We start from the raw sequence: 16,573 nt of genomic DNA, 5'->3' as shown, positions 1-16,573 counted from the left end.
GTAGATGGTCAGCAGACATCAGCTAAGATATCAAAGGAGTCGAACCCAGGGAACCGGGGTTGTGAGCCGACTCCAATAGATGGGAACAAGGCAAAACGTGTGACCCATACCAAAAAAGGATTTAAAAGAGGAACCCAAACTTGGTGGGAACCTACCAACACGTGGATTTTATAGAAGTGCCCCAGGTATATGTGCACTTACCACACTTGTGGTTTTAACTGGAAGACGCCCAGGCATAGCGTGGGACGCTTACCGACATGATCGGATTTAAGGAGAGTGTTTTCCAGGGGGTTTCACTATCAGCTCCATGCCGTCTGAAGAGACGGAAAGGGGATAACCCTGATGGTGAGGGGATTGCCACACTAACCCTCCCCTGGACAGAAGCTCGCAAGCTATCTGTCAACAGAGATGAACATGGAGCTGAGACCATCCTGTAATAGTGGACGATAGTAGAGGACAAAATCCTGACCCTGATCCACAGGGAGGATCGCTACTCCAGAATGGGGCACTGCTGTCTTTAGGGAACCCTTAAAGAGAAGGGGAAGCGTGCACAGCCCGGTCCACACGACCTGTATAGAGGTTTGGCAATCTCACGAAGGTGGGTTGGCGCTCATAGAGGACCCTTCCAGAAGGGGAGCTACGCAACCGAACAGGAGCGAATGCTCTACTGTTACCCTTCATAGAGGGGAGCATACATCCAGAATAAAGGCTGGAGAGTAAAAACCTGAAGCATGAAGGTCAAGCTCCTACCCTGGGTCACAGGGAGGAGAACTTGGCCACCAAGGAGAGGTGCTCTCATAAGTGAACCCTGAAAAGGGGGCACGCCAACGTCCTTGTAGGAGGTCCATAACTCTCAAAGGTCTGTCCCTGGTAGATTCCTACCCTCAGGAGGGAGGAAGCATCCAGTCCTGGGAGGTTGCTCTGAAGGAAACCCTAAATTAGGGGAGCTAAGGTCAGTTCCAGCAATCCTGCGCACAGGGAGGAACGTGAGCTCTTAACCTTAACAAACCCGTTCCTCAGAAAGGGGAGCACTGCTTGCCTTGAAAGTTTCTGGGAAGCTCCGAAAATGAATAAGGACAGCTTCCTAGCTCAGACACTTCGTAAACCTTTCCTCAGAAAGGGAAGTGGAACTAGGCCTGGGGAGCGAGAATCGATCCTAAAGTGACGGCTTTCTAAGGGGTAAAACACCGAAGGATGCTCAAACCCTCTACAGGGGAAGGCATTCGTCAGCCTGGGTGTAGATCCTACATCAAGTGCTGCCTCAGCCCTCAGGCTTAGAATGAGGCGACTTGAAGAGAGTCACAAAGTGGCGCTCAGATTTACATAAAACCCTTTCCTCAGAAAGGGGAGCGCACACCAAATAGACGAGAATCAAGACCCCAGCTGGAAAGCGTGTCACCAGGTGGAGCTCAAATAAGAACCTTTTCCGCAGAAAAGGGAGCAACCAAACCTGCTCTGAGTTCGCAGCGAGCACTCCGGTCTGCTGGCACTCCTATTTAAGTGAACGCCTGTCTCAACAGGTGTAGACACTCAGTTTCCATGGAAACCGTATTTAGGAGAGGACACGAAGCGGATCCTCGCACGCAGGCCGTCTGCAACAGAGTTAAACATACTAGTGCAATCTTAACCATAAATATCTTAAGATGCTTACCTAGGGAGAAAGGAAAATTTCCTTTTGCTCGTTTAACCACTGAAGGGGGAAGCCTGATTGTGCTGGAACAAGTGTTGTGTAGACGGACACCACCATACAACCGTTTGAAGGGAGGGGTGCTCCGTCGAGATGTTTCCACCTTTTTCTGAGGGAAAAATACAACACGCAACCTAAACCCTGCAGGCAACACGCCTATCCAGCCATAGGGGGGGCGTAACTAGGGAGTTATGCTCCTGTCTCAATAGGGCATAAGTCTACACTAGGCCTGCAAAGGACAGCATAAACATACCAAGGGCAAACCTAAGAAAGACTTAGGGAGCTTACCTTGAAGAGGACAAGGTCCTATGTATAATATATGCTGTAAGGGTTGGTTTACCGCACAGCCTGTGGAGTGGAGAGGGCAAAACACTGCCGTAACCTTAATCCATAGGATCAGAGGGGGGCGTCTGCCGTAGACTCGTCGTATTTCCTCTGTGAAGAGAGAAAACATACACAGGCCTGAGACAGTATGAAGTTCCTTCAAAGTAAAAAACGGATCATACTCACCCATTTAAAAGCATCCTGCTTTATAGAAAGAGGCGGGATTCCCCTCAGAGACCGCCTGATTCCAGACCGTCAGTAAATTAGGGTTCTATACAGGTAGAACCACCAAAGAACATCATAGGTCCGGGGAGTGCAGGAAGCTTTAATGGAGACAGGGGAATTAATATGGCGACCCGACTGGACCGAGGGAAGGAGAGGTTTTATTAGGTATTACTCTGACCCCTGCGAGAATTTTGTCTCGCTTGGATGACTTCCCTTAAATCCTGTCTGCCACCTCTCGATCCGCATCGCCTCCTAGACCTGCTCGCAGGGGGAGGAGGAGCGCGGGATGCAACACTAGCCTTCTGCACCTGCCTCTGTTCCTCAGAAGGAGGCGGAGCAGGACCCCTGTGGTGTTCAGGCTGAGACCTGGGCCTTCGAGGGATAAAGGACTTGAAGGCAGCTGAGCGTGTCTTCGCTTCTCTGAACTTTTCGACCACCGTCTCGACGGAGGCACCGAAAAGCTCAGATGGCGAAACCGGTGCGTCGAGAAGAAAGCCCTTCTCTTTCTTCCCGACATCAGCCAGGTTCAACCACAGATGTCTCTCCGTAGCCACCATAGCCCCCATGGCCCTGCCCATGTGGGTAGCGGCCTGCTTGGTGGCACGGAGAGCGAGATCCGTGGTGCGACGGAGCTCAGCCACCTGGTCAGGAGAAAGACCCTGACCGTTGTCCAGGTCTTTCAGCAGATCGGCTTGGTAGGCTTGGAGCACTGCCATGGTGTGCAGCACACCCACCGCCTGACCTGCTGCTGCATACGCTCTGCCGTTCAGCCGGGATGTTAATTGCAGGGCCGGAGAAGGCAGAGAGGGAGTCTTGAGAGAGGAGGCCCGCCCTGTGGAGAGATAGCAGGCTAGCGTCTCTTCAACAGGGGGCATCTTCTCATAGCCGTGGTCACGCAATCCCTCGATGTTAGCATAGTTCGCCATGGACGAACTATGAATGCACGCCGAGTACGGCTTTTTCCAGCCCTTCTCGATCTCAGTATGAAGATCGGGAAGGAATGGGAGACTCACCGGAGCTGGGTGGTTATGGCCTGAAAGATACCGCTCGTCGAGGCGACCCTGCGGCGTTATCTTTCTAGCCCGCTTCCACGGCAGGTCAAGCCTGGCCGTGGCGCGGTCCATAACCTCTAGCAGCTCTTCGTATGCAGGGCAGGAAGGTAGAGAGGATTCAGCCTCAGCGTCTTCATCCATCTCTAGCACTTCCTGTTCTTCTTGGGTGGAACCCAAAAGAGCACTTGCTCCTGGATCTGACGACGTCAGCGATAACGCATCATCATCAGCTAGGAGCCTGTCATCGTCTCCGGCTGGCGAGAGAGAGAGACCCCTCTCAAGTTCGTCAGCCAGTTCCACTTGCGAGCCCCACGAGCTCAGTTTCCTCCGTGCCTCGGCAACGGCAGGACCCGAACCGCGAGGGGCAAGTGAACGCTCATCTTTCCTCAGAAAGAGAGACAGACGAGACCGGAGCTTCTTCATAGAGAAGCGCTCACAATGTACACACAATGCCCCCTCAAGGACATCGCGTGTGTGCTCTTCGCCCAAACAGAATACGCAAAGCTCATGTGTGTCATCAGGTGTCAAATAACGAGGACACGGATGAACACACCGCTTAAACGACTTGCTAGTGCTTGCCATGATAGTAGTTCAAAGAAAGGATTCTTACCGTTTCTTCCAATGCACATCCAAACCGAGAAAGCTGAAGACAGCGAAGATGTATTGTGTTGCACGGGCGCCTCTTTTATGTTATGGTCGCCCGGTAGTGACGCAACGGCAGCGACTGACGCGCCGCGGTGACGTCATACGCTGGCGCCGGCCATTTCATGTAGTTTTTCTATGCATTCTTCAGACTCGAGGCACGCTGCAGCGTTCCCCAAAAGCGCCCTCTAGAGGACGCAGTGAGAGTTCCCTTCGGAAGGGAACTGTAAATATAGTACGCAAGAGAAAATAATAGTTGCATTTTGCATATAAAAATCACCCCATTCAAAAGTTTCCATATGCTTGATTCTTAATACTGTGTTATTACCTGAATGATCCACAGCTTTTTTTTTTAATTTATTTATTTTTTTTATTTTTTTATTTTTTTGTGATTTATGAGTCCCTTGTATGTCCTGAACAGTTAAACTGCCCGGAAACTTTCAGGTTCCACAAATTCTTTGGTTTTTCAGCATTTTTGTGTATTTGAACCCTTTCCAACAATGACTATATGATTTTGAGATCCATTTTTTCACACTGAGGGACTCATATGCAACTATTAAAGAAGGTTCAAATGCTCACTGATGCTTCAGAAGGAAAAACTATGCATTAAGAGCCAGAGTTCAAATACACAAAAATGCTCAAAAACCAAAGAATTTGTGGGACCTGAAGGATTTTTCTGAAGAACAGTGGGCCGTTCACAAACAAGGGACTCATGAACAGCTATCACTAAACAAAAACAGGTAATTCAGGTAACAACACAGTATTAAGAATCGAGTGTATGTAAACTTTTGAACGGGATCATTTTGATAAATTTAAGCTATTATTTTCTCTTGTTGACTATGTAAACATTTTTTGTATGTGTATCTTATTCAGGTCAGTACTAGACAAAAAATAGCATGTATTTTGTATGATCCTTCCTATTTTGGTCAAAAAATGAACATTTTGCAGATTCTGCAAGGTGTATGTAAACTTTTGACCTTAACTGTATAGAGCATGGTGCAGTATTTTTTCTTTTGATTTAATCTGAATTTAAATCCTAGTACCTACAAATAACTCAAATAACTAATTTATGATGCAACATAAATTTGAATCAAGTTGGCCATAAATCTCTGCTGAGAGAAAAGCTTCTTAAATCAGCCTCTAGGCTTTGCTCGCCTTAGCTGGTCTATTGGTTGGTTTTAGGAGGCTTTAGGCACTTTTCAGCTGGTCACTCTGGTTTTTCAGCAGGGAAATTAAACCTTCATATGAATAATTTTGTCTTTTGTTGCATGAGAAATCACCTCCACCACTGCATAATTACAGCAGCCGCCCTTTGAATTCCTCCTAATGAGCTCTCACTTGTTTCACTGGAGCATCTGAAAGTGCCAAATCGCCACAAAGAGAGAGATTAGAGGATTCAGGAGAGCTGAGAGAATCCCGTGTGTTTTGCGGTAGTGTTCTCATTTACTGCTGCGCTGGGCTGCAGGCGTGGGCGTGTGGTTTGCAGAGGCCTCTGCGCTAACCTTTCCTCTGGTGTGGAGGAGCAAGGCGGTGCGAGGCGGTGTGAGGCGGTGTGTGTAGAATTAATGCCTGCTGCTCAAACTTCAGTTTTGTGCCTGCAGGTGCCCGATGCTATCCAGAAATGCCAACGTGCTGGAATCACTGTGCGTATGGTGACAGGAGACAACATCAACACGGCACGGGCTATCGCTATCAAATGTGGCATCATCCAACCTGGAGAAGACTTCCTGTGCATCGATGGGAAAGAGTTCAACAGGAGGATCAGGAATGAGAAGGGAGAGGTATAGTATTACTACTACATACTTAGTACAATATACTAAGGCCTGGTTTCACAGACAGGGCTTAGACTAAACCAGGATTAGGCCATAGTTCAATTAGGACATTTAAGTAATTTTTATACACGTGCTTAGAAAAAACATTACTGATGTGCATCTTGAGACTAAACAAAGGCACTGATATATTTTAAGATCAGTTTATTTTGGATGAAACAGCTCAGACTTACATTTTAGTCTAGGACTAGTCTTAAGCAGACAATGATGGCTCACAAGTTAAGCTCTATGGTCAGCATTTGTGGCGTAATATCAAATACATGCAATAGTTGACATACATCCTTCCATTTTTGTAATGGGATTGTAAGAAGTCTCTTCAAATACAGTAAAACAGTGAATATATAGTAAAATGTAATTTATTTCTGTGATCAAAGCTGAATTTTTAGCATTATTAGAATTATTGATCCTTATGATCATTATAATATGGTGAATTGCTCCTCAAGGAATATTTCTGATTATTATTAGTGTTGAAAACAGTTGTGCTGCTTCATATTTTTGTAGAAATCATGATACATCTTCATTTTCAGAATTCTTTGAAGGATAGAAAGTTCAAAAGAACAGCATTTATTTGACAAAGAAAAACCAATATGCTGTGATTATGTCAGTTATGAAACATGATTTGCTACATCTACAGTATCTGGTGGCAGCTGGTATTTTTGGGAGAGACATTCACATTCTGAGAGAGAAATCTGTGTAGTGCAGGATGAGTCAGCAGTATTTTTCCTGTGTTTTTCTAGAAGAGAAAGACTAGTTGTATGCATTTCATTTTAGATAAAGCCCCTTTTGCATTTTTAGAGAATTATTCCTCGTAGTCACAAAGGCTGTTTTAATAAGTTAGGAGCTTTGGATAGTAGGATGTGAGAATTAAACCTCATTAGTCAATAGATGTGTGTAGCTCAGACAAAACATTTGCCTGACAATGGCACATAATGAGCCGCTGATACTGCACTGCAGATCAAGACAGCAGCTTATGCGCTATTCAAGTCTGTTTCACGACTGATGAAATCTCACCATTTGTGTTTGTTGCTCTTGGCTTTCAGGAGAAAGAATACACTGCTATCAGAGATTTTTGGTATGCAAGGTCCTAAGCAGTTTACTTACAAATTACAACAGTGATCATGTACAAATTACAGCATTAAAGGAAAAGATCACCAACATATTTAGTTGAGTAGGGCACATTAAAGGGATAGTTCATACAAAAATTTAATTCTGTAATTAATTGCTCACCCTTATGTTGTTCCATACCTGAGATCTTTGTTCATCTTTGGAACACAAATTAGGATATTTTTGATGAAATCCGAGAGCCTTCTGACTGTCTTTGGATTTGAATATCAGGGGAAATGTAACTTATTTTGTCTTCTGGGAAACATGTATGTATCTTCTGTAGCTTCTGAAGGGCAGTACTAAATGAAAAAAAGAAGATATTTAGGCAAAATAAGAAAAAAAATGAACATCTTCATTCTGTTCAAATGTTTTCACCCCTGCCTCTTAATGCATTGCGTTTCCTTCGGTGAGCGTTTGAACCTTCTCTAATAGTTGCATATGAGTCGCTCAGTTGTCCTCAGTGTGAAAAGATGGATCTCAAAAACATACAGTCGTTGTTGGAGAGTGTTCAAATACACAAAAATGCTGAAAAACCAAAGAATTTGTGGGACCTGAAGGATTTTTCTGAAGAACAGTGGGCCGTTCACAAACAAGAGACTCATGAACAGATTTTTCTAAAGAACGGCAGGCAATTTAACTGTTCAGGACAAACAAGACACTCATGAACAGGCAACAAAACCTTTTCTCTTGTGAACTATGTGTAAACATCTTTTAGGTGAAATATCTTATTCAGGTTAGTACTAAATAAAAATAACTTGCATTTATCCCTCTTATTTTGGTAAAATTATTTACATTTTGCATATTCTGCCCACACGGAAAGAACCTATATAAACATATATGTTTTAATATAGGTTTTGATATAGGTTTTTAATATATGTGACATATATAAAATTGGCCGTTTTCCTATATTATATGTACATATATGCACATATATGTGCATATATGTACATATAATATAGGAAACGGCCAATTTTATATATGTGTACATATATGCGTACATATATGCACATATATGCACCTCAATTTTGCCTATATGTGGCATATATACGCATATATATTATCATATATGTGCATATATACTGCATATAGGTTTCATATATGCGCATATATCCTCATATAGGTTCTTTCCATGTGGGTGCAAGGTGTATGTAAACTTTTGATCTCAAATGTATATTTCTTGACAGTTAAAATAATTTCTATGCCGGTTTCTGTGCTTCTGAAGTCTCTAACTATCTGTAAATCAGTGCTTTCAGCAAACCCCACACTCATTATGGTACATCAGTAAGCTTCACATTTCTGCTTTTAAAGCCTTAGGAATGTTGACTTTCATTGTATGTGCATTACTGTACACGATTTTTGCACTAAACATCGAGTTTAAATGATTGTCTGTGGTAATTAACATTACGACGCGAATGCTGTCAAGAGCTTAATGTATATTGAACCCAGAGCATTGCTTCATAACTGTCTGTGGCCCTGATGTTTCTGCATTCCAGTACTCTGCTAATTTATGGGGCTTTTTTATTATGCTGTGATTACATTAGTCACATGTGTACTCTCTGCTTGCAATGCACTGCTGTTATTGATGTGGACAGTTATTGAACACATTTAATAGCTAGCCAGTCTAACAAACACCCAACATGTGAATGATGGACACAGTGTGATTTAATACACAGTCACGTCATTTATATGTAAATGCAATGTCTTGTCTGATAAATGTTTACACTCATTACAAGAAGAAAGACTATTTTTAGCATTACATACTATTGATTGTTTTATGTATTTAGTTAGATGGGTGTATAGACACTTTGGCAGCTGTAATGAGCATTTTTTGTGATGATGGATGTCTGTTTCATATCTCTGGCAGGTTGAGCAGGAGCGCATTGATAAAGTGTGGCCTAAACTGCGGGTGCTTGCCAGATCCTCACCGACAGATAAACACACACTGGTCAAAGGTGAGAGCTCCTGATCTTATAGCATCAATCGCAGCATTTAATGTTTAATTAAATGTGTTATTTAACATTTCTTTGTAATAATTTGTGAAATGCATTAGCAGTTTCTGAGTGAATAATGTTTCACCATCAAATGTTTTTCAGCATATGATAAATAGGCCTATACACTATTTTCACAGAGATTATGCAGTTATGATCCAAAACCACTACAAAACATGTCAATTAGCTGATGAACAAGGACTGGCGTTTTAAATGAATAACCTTCTAGACATATTTAAGTTCATGTCCATTGGCATTTACGCACAGCAGCCAGAGTGTGTTAGCAAAGCGCTCTGGAATCAGATCTGTGTTATGTAAGACTGAACGTCATGGCTGAAGTTACAGGATAATTAACATACTGTAAGTAAATGTTGTGCTGTAATTACATCACTAGTGTATTTAATTAGTTATTTCCAGGCGTTATCGCTTGATTGTCCCTGATGTTTTGCTATCACATAGCTTTAATGCTGGCAACATATGGCTGTTCATTATAAGTGTTAAATGAGTCATTCCGGTAAAGAAGTAGCATTTGTGTCCACAGCGTTTGATGAAGTGCACTAAACAAACAAGTCTGCTATTAAGTAATTTGCAAGCTATATACTATATACATTTTAAATTTAATTATATGGTTCCATTAATATTGTAGAGAAGTCAGATTGTTAACTCTTTAATGTTAATGATAAGAGAACATTGGTAACATTTACCCTAAAAAAAAAAAAGAAAAACAGTTAAGCTGTCTACAACATTGTCTTATAAAATTTTTCAGTTCTTATATATGATCTTCTTGTCATACAGGTATTATTGACAGCACTTTGGTGGACCAGCGGCAGGTGGTTGCCGTAACTGGTGATGGAACCAACGACGGACCGGCCCTTAAAAAGGCAGATGTCGGTTTTGCCATGGTGAGAACTATCAAATCACATAGAATTTTATTTTTTGAGCTGCGCAAACACAGTCTGTCCTCATTTCAGCAACAAGCACAATCACGCCACCTTATGCGGCTCAAACACAGATCCAGAGCGCCCCCTAGTGTGAGCCGTTGCTTTTTACTCCTGTTTTTTGACATATGTGACCCTGGACCACAAAACCAGTCTTAAGTCGCTGGGGTATATTTGTAGCAATAGCCAAAAATACATAGTATGGGTCAAAATTATTGATTTTTCTTTTATGCCAAAAATCATTAGGAAATTAAGTAAAGATCATGTTACATGAAGATTTTTTGTAAAATTCCTACTATAAATATATCAAAATGTAATTTTTGATTAGTAATATGCATTGTTAAGAACTGAATTTGGAGAACTTTAAAGGTGATTTTCTCAGTATTTTGATTTTTTGCACCCTCAGATTGCAGATTTTCAAATAGATGTATCTTGGCCAAATATTGTCCTATCCTTACAAACCATATATCAATATAAAGCTTATTTATTGAGCTTTCATATGATGTATATATCTCAGTTTTGTAAAATTTAACCTTATGACTGGTTTTGTGGTCCAGGGTCACATATGTCAATTGACTTGCAGGAGGTAAAAAAAAAAAAAAAAAAAAAAAAACGGCTTGTGTCAGCACCGCCCCACCATTTCTATTTTCATAAGTTCAACCATGGCAGAGGAGAGTATATTCTTGTGTTCCTGCTCATCAAACTGACACGAGCTGCCTGCGGGCGGCTTCTTCTCTGTGGTATTTACCATGATTTTACTGTCAGTCGTGTCTTAAGGGAGAACAGTCCCTCAGGCTAGTCTTTAAAAAACACAAATACAGTGTGAGCAGAAGCATCTTTTCAGATACAAACTCTTTACCCAGACAACAATGTTACTTCAGTATTATTTAATTGAAACGGTATGTGAATGTGTTTAACTGTCATGAAAACATGTCATGGCCTAAAAATATGACAGTAAAATATGAAACGTAATCTTAGTAATGCACACTGTATATGGTTAGGCCTATCCCATTTATGGTGATTTCAATGAATAAATAAATGATTTTGATTTTAAAGACATTTTGGAACTTGAGGTCATTTGGCACAAAATAACAATTTGAAATGGATTTCTGTTTTGACAGGGAATCGCAGGGACAGATGTGGCCAAAGAGGCGTCTGATATCATCCTGACAGATGATAACTTCTCCAGCATTGTAAAGGCCGTGATGTGGGGACGCAATGTCTACGACAGCATCTCAAAGTTCCTCCAGTTCCAGCTGACCGTTAACGTGGTGGCTGTGATCGTTGCCTTTACCGGAGCCTGTATTACACAGGTTTGTGCCTCTGTCCACACACTCACAGTTAGGCTTTAAGTAAGCAGTTACTGTATTTCTGAGTGTGTAGTGCTGTTTGTTCAAGCAAGTATCAGCATTATTATCACTCAGACCTGGCGTTAGTCATTTGAACAAGCCTCTAACTCTAAGTAATAAACTTTAGCACTTATATTATCATTCAAAAGTTTGGCGTCAGTAAGATTTGCATTAGTTATTTTTAAAGAAATGAATACTTTTATGAATACTTCAACAAGTATGCATTGCATTTATCAAAAGTGATAGTGAAGACTTTATATGTTACTGTATTAGTTATTTTGAACTTTCTATTCATCAAATAATCCTGAAAAATAAAATGTATCATAGTTTCCACAAAAATATTAAGCAGCACAACTGTTTTCAACACTGATAATGATCAGAAATGTTTCTTGAACAGCAAATCAGCATATTAGAAGGATTTCTGGAGGATCATTTGACACTGAAGACTGGAGTAATGATGCTGAAAATTCAGCTTTGATCACAGGAATGAACACAAAACCAGTAATAAGGGCACATTTTTTGAAATTGAGATATATCATCACCTGAAAGTTGAATAAATAAGTTTTCCATTTATTTCCAATATTTGGTCGAGATGCAACTATTTGAAAATCTGGAATCTGAGGGTGCAAAAAAAATCTAAATATTGAGAAAATCGCAAATTACATTTTACTATATATTCACATAGAAATCAGTTTGTAATAATATTTCACAAAAAGAGACTTCTTTTGGAAACTCACTGACCCCAAACTTTTGAACTGCAGTATGAATAATCCATCAAAGTGTTTTACTTTTTTTACCTGACAGTTGATAAAACAGGTGAAAGATCTCACAGATTTACATTAAAGGAGGGACCTGAGACATATCTAGAGATCAGGTGGAATCAGAACACTTTTGCAACCTTATAGTAACCGGCAAATATCCAACACACTAACATTGTAGTGAGTTTTGTACAAGCTACTCACATTTATTTTATGAAATACACAAAGCTAGTTACTAATTTAAAACCACTGCCATCACATATGTGATGCCTTTTACAAGACAATAGATCTGACCTACTACGAAATCTCAAAATAGACTATGCAGAGACATGGGGCAATGGCAAAGAATCCATATTAGATTACTAGGCCAAGGCCAAAGACTTCATCCCTGTGATCTAAAATAGCATTGTTTAATTTCCTAGAGGATCGCTAACCTAATAAATGATGCAGCACTTCTAAGAGAAAGAGGCTAGACTGTGTGAAGTTACTGGCGTGAGAAATGAACATCCAGAAAGCTTCAGATGAACAAGGACACTCAACCGTGTATTGAGATAAGGAGTGAGATCTCAGTTTCGGGGTCTTCTTACCAATATTTTAATAGACAAGCATGATGCCACTAACATCTCACTTAAATCAACATGTTTTATTGGTCTCATTTTATTAGTTTTAAATCCTGACTGTATGTTCTTGCAGGATTCTCCTCTTAAAGCAGTACAGATGTTGTGGGTAAACCTGATTATGGACACATTCGCATCTCTGGCTTTGGCTACTGAACCACCCACTGAGTCTCTGTTGATGAGGAAACCATACGGCAGAAACAAACCCCTGATCTCCAGTACCATGACCAAGAACATCCTAGGCCATGGTGTGTACCAGCTCGTCATCATCTTCACACTGCTGTTTGTGGGTGAGTTACCTCATACTGTAGGAAATACATTTATGCTTTCATGCCTGGAAAATTCTTATAAATCAATTATAAATCAACAATTATACACAACTAGGATCTTCACTCTTGTCTTATGATCTATTTGTGATCCAGGTGAGCAGATCTTTGACATTGACAGTGGCAGGAACGCGCCTCTGCATTCTCCTCCATCTGAGCACTACACCATCATCTTCAACACCTTTGTCATGATGCAGCTCTTCAACGAGATCAACGCCCGCAAGATCCATGGAGAGAGGAACGTGTTTGATGGCATTTTCAGAAACCCCATTTTCTGCTCCATTGTTCTGGGCACTTTTGCCATTCAGGTACCAAAACTATACTTTTTTTTTTTTTTTTGGTGTTGTCAAACTAAAAATTGGCATTGGCTGTGGCATTGTATTTCTCAAAAGCAGTGTTACCAACATAGTTTAATCATTTGGTGTTTCCAAACTAACCATGGTTCCATTGGAAAACATCATTGGAAAGTTGTGTGTTTAGAACTACATCTCTCAGCCTGTGGTTGGAAGCATAGTTTCTTGTTACTATGACAAGTAGACTTGAGAAGATCATGCTCTTGAGCAAATTAAACATTCAGTACAATCTATCTGTCATTTCATATACAGTATTTTTACAAATTTCATTCTATGTCATTACATTTGTCAAGAAAATTAAATCTCTTTTTGAAGACCATGCGTGTATCTGTGTCACAAGGAGGGTCAGAGACGTTCGGATCCATTCGCAGCATTTATTCAAACAAACAAACAAACACAAAGGGGCAGGCAGAAATCGTGGTCAAACACAGGCAGAAGGTCGGGGCTGGCAGCTAGAATCAAAACACGGGGAGTAGTCCAGGAATCAAACACAGGAAATCAAACACGGGAATAAACGCTCGGAAATAAAGACCAGAAGGAACAATAAGACTTCGCAAGGTGGCTGTGTGTGTGAGAAGCTTAAATGCAGTCAGTGTGATGAGGTGCAGCTGTGAGGGGTAATCAGTGCAGTGAGAAACAAGGAGCAGGTGAATGCAGTGATTAGTGCAGTGTCTTGTGGGGAATGAAGTCCATGATGTGTAGTGCAAGAGTTAATGATGACAAGACGACCAATATGTGACAGAGCCCCTCCCCAAGGAGCGGCTTCCAGACGCTCTAACCACCTAATGAAACCCGGAGGGTGGTGGAGCGGAGGCGGAACAGGGGGAGGGATGGAGGGCCAGGTCTATGTGGAGGTACTGGAACTAAGAACTGAGGCGGAGCCGACGGAGGGAGAAGCCATGGCGGAGGAAGGGTTGGAGCCCGAGGGAGAACCGGAGAGTCGACGGTCCTAGGTGACACCGAGGATCCGGAGGGCCAAGGCGGAACCCAAGGCTCTGGCGACCCCGGCGGAGATGGAGGTCCGGAGGTACGCAGCGGAGCCAGAGTGACAGAGGATCGAGGCTGTGCCCACGGGAGGGAGGAGGTCCACAGAGCCGGCAGGACGGAGTGACGAGGCGCAGCCGGAGGAGTAGAGTCCAGAGGCGAAGGTGGGGCGACGACTGACCGGGGCGGAGCCGGATAGACGATGGAGCCCGGAGGAGCTGGTGGGCCGACGGCCGACAACGGAGACGAGGGAGCACAGAGCCGGGCTGGAGCCGCAGGGTCGGAGGGCCGAGGTGGAGTCCAGGACTCTGAGACTGGAGGTGATGATGAGGGATCCTTCAGTCTGGACACCGATGGAGACTGGCAGTCCCACGGCAAGTCCTCTGCACCGAAGGTGGGAAGTGGGTGAGCAGAGGGACTGTCAGGAGACAGAGGTGGCAGGACTGGAGCAGCAGGGAGGGTGGGTGGGAACCCACACAGTCCATGCATGGCCTCCGTGACCAGAACTGGGCAGACAGGAATCTCAGGACAACTGGATGGAACCAGCGGAGGCTCTGGAAGACTGGGCTGAACCAGCGGATGCTCTGGAAGGCTGGGCGGAACCAGCGGAGGCTCTGGAAGGCCGTGCGGGACCAGCGGAGAGTCTGGAAGGCCGGGCGGGACCAGCGGAGGCTCTGGAAGGCTGGGCGGAACCAGCGGAGGCTCTGGAAGGCCGGGCGGGACCAGTGGAGACTCTGGAAGGCCGGGCGGAACCAGCGGAGATTCTGGAAGGCCGGGCGGGACCAGCGGAGACTCTGGAAGGCCGGGCGAGACCAGCGGAGACTCTGGAAGGCCGGGCGGGACCAGCGGAGACTCTGGAAGGCCGGGCGGGACCAGCGGAGACTCTGGAAGGCCGGGCGGGACCAGCGGAGACTCTGGAAGGCCGGGCGGAACCAGCGGAGACTCTGGAAGGCCGGGCGGAACCAGCGGAGACTCTGGAAGGCCGGGCGGAACCAGCGGAGACTCTGGAAGGCCGGGCGGAACCAGCGGAGACTCAGGAAGGTTGGTTGGGAGACCAGCTGCTCGAGCCGACAGCAGCGGTGGGTCCTCCACGCTAGACATTAGTCTTTGCCAAACCGTGGTAAAGTGTGGGTGCTGTGGTTCTGGGCTAGCAGACATCTTGTGCTGAGGCTCGGGGCTAGCAGACATCTTGTGCTGTGGCTTTGGGCTGGCAGACATCTTGTGTTGTGACCCTTCAAGTACTCCCACAGTGAACGGAGATCCACAATATAATAAAACAAAGTCAATAAATTGTGCGAGTGTCCAACTAGGGTCCTCATCGGGTAAGCATAAACTGATATCAGTGTCCAACCCGCTCCAAAAACATTCCTTTAACATAAATTCGTCACAAGGTGCCAGGTGACTGTACGTAATAAATTCCTCAACATAACATTCGATAGGACGGCCATCTTGAAAAATGGAGCAGAGGAAACTTACGGGGTTGGACAAACTTTCTGCTGGATCCTTGTAATGGCGAAGTCTTCTGTCACAAGGAGGGTCAGAGACGTTCGGATCCATTCGCAGCATTTATTCAAACAAACAAACAAACACAAAGGGGCAGGCAGAAATCGTGGTCAAACACAGGCAGAAGGTCGGGGCTGGCAGCTAGAATCAAAACACGGGGAGTAGTCCAGGAATCAAACAGGAAATCAAACACGGGAATAAACGCTCGGAAATAAAGACCAGAAGGAACAATAAGACTTCGCAAGGTGGCTGTGTGTGTGAGAAGCTTAAGTGCAGTCAGTGTGATGAGGTGCAGCTGTGAGCGGTAATCAGTGCAGTGAGAAACAAGGAGCAGGTGAATGCAGTTATTAGTGCAGTGGCTTGTGGGGAATGAAGTCCATGATGTGTAGTGCAAGAGTTAATGATGACAAGACGACCAATACGTGACAATCTGCTCTGATACCCCGGGGAACTCCTGACAGACAATAAGAGGAACCTGTGATTCAAAATAAATGAAAACAACCAACATGGTTTGAGCAGTGAGTCTGATAGTGTGAGAATAGTTATAATGGAAATGTTGTAAAACTAATAGGAGACAAAATGTCTCCACAATCAGTGCTATGCACCTTTCAGTAAGTTTCAAGTTTGTTCAAACCTTTTTTTTTTCAGTCTTCATTTAAAGGTTATGCATGAATTAAAATAAGTATAGTTATAAATATACCTAAACATGGCCATCATAGTGCACTTTATTAATTATTATTATTTATTTATTTTTTCATTTTAGATTGTGATTGTTCAGTTTGGAGGAAAACCATTCAGTTGTTCTCCTCTGGATCTGGAGAAATGGATGTGGTGTGTGTTCCTGGGGTTGGGAGAGCTGGTCTGGGGACAGGTAATGCAACAATTTTCATAATT

At 43.4% G+C, this 16,573-nt stretch overlaps 1 protein-coding gene across 10 annotated transcripts in view; it reads left to right on the top strand.

Annotated features, from left to right (window-relative positions):
* atp2b2 (ATPase plasma membrane Ca2+ transporting 2) overlaps positions 1-16,573 on the top strand; it is a 118,046-nt gene that overhangs the window by 89,449 nt on the left and 12,024 nt on the right. For all 10 annotated transcript variants that reach the window (XM_073825842.1, XM_073825838.1, XM_073825837.1 and 7 more), the window contains 7 exons: positions 5,532-5,711; positions 8,728-8,815; positions 9,647-9,753; positions 10,911-11,102; positions 12,590-12,803; positions 12,936-13,147; positions 16,443-16,550. In XM_073825842.1, the coding sequence (XP_073681943.1) occupies positions 5,532-5,711; positions 8,728-8,815; positions 9,647-9,753; positions 10,911-11,102; positions 12,590-12,803; positions 12,936-13,147; positions 16,443-16,550 (1,101 nt within the window). The remainder of the gene's footprint in view (positions 1-5,531; positions 5,712-8,727; positions 8,816-9,646; positions 9,754-10,910; positions 11,103-12,589; positions 12,804-12,935; positions 13,148-16,442; positions 16,551-16,573) is intronic.

The sequence above is a fragment of the Garra rufa genome, chromosome 20 (assembly GCF_049309525.1).
Source record: "Garra rufa chromosome 20, GarRuf1.0, whole genome shotgun sequence".
NCBI lineage: Eukaryota > Metazoa > Chordata > Actinopteri > Cypriniformes > Cyprinidae > Garra > Garra rufa.
Note: the sequence above shows the minus strand (reverse complement) of the source record. Positions and strands in the feature narration are given on the sequence as shown.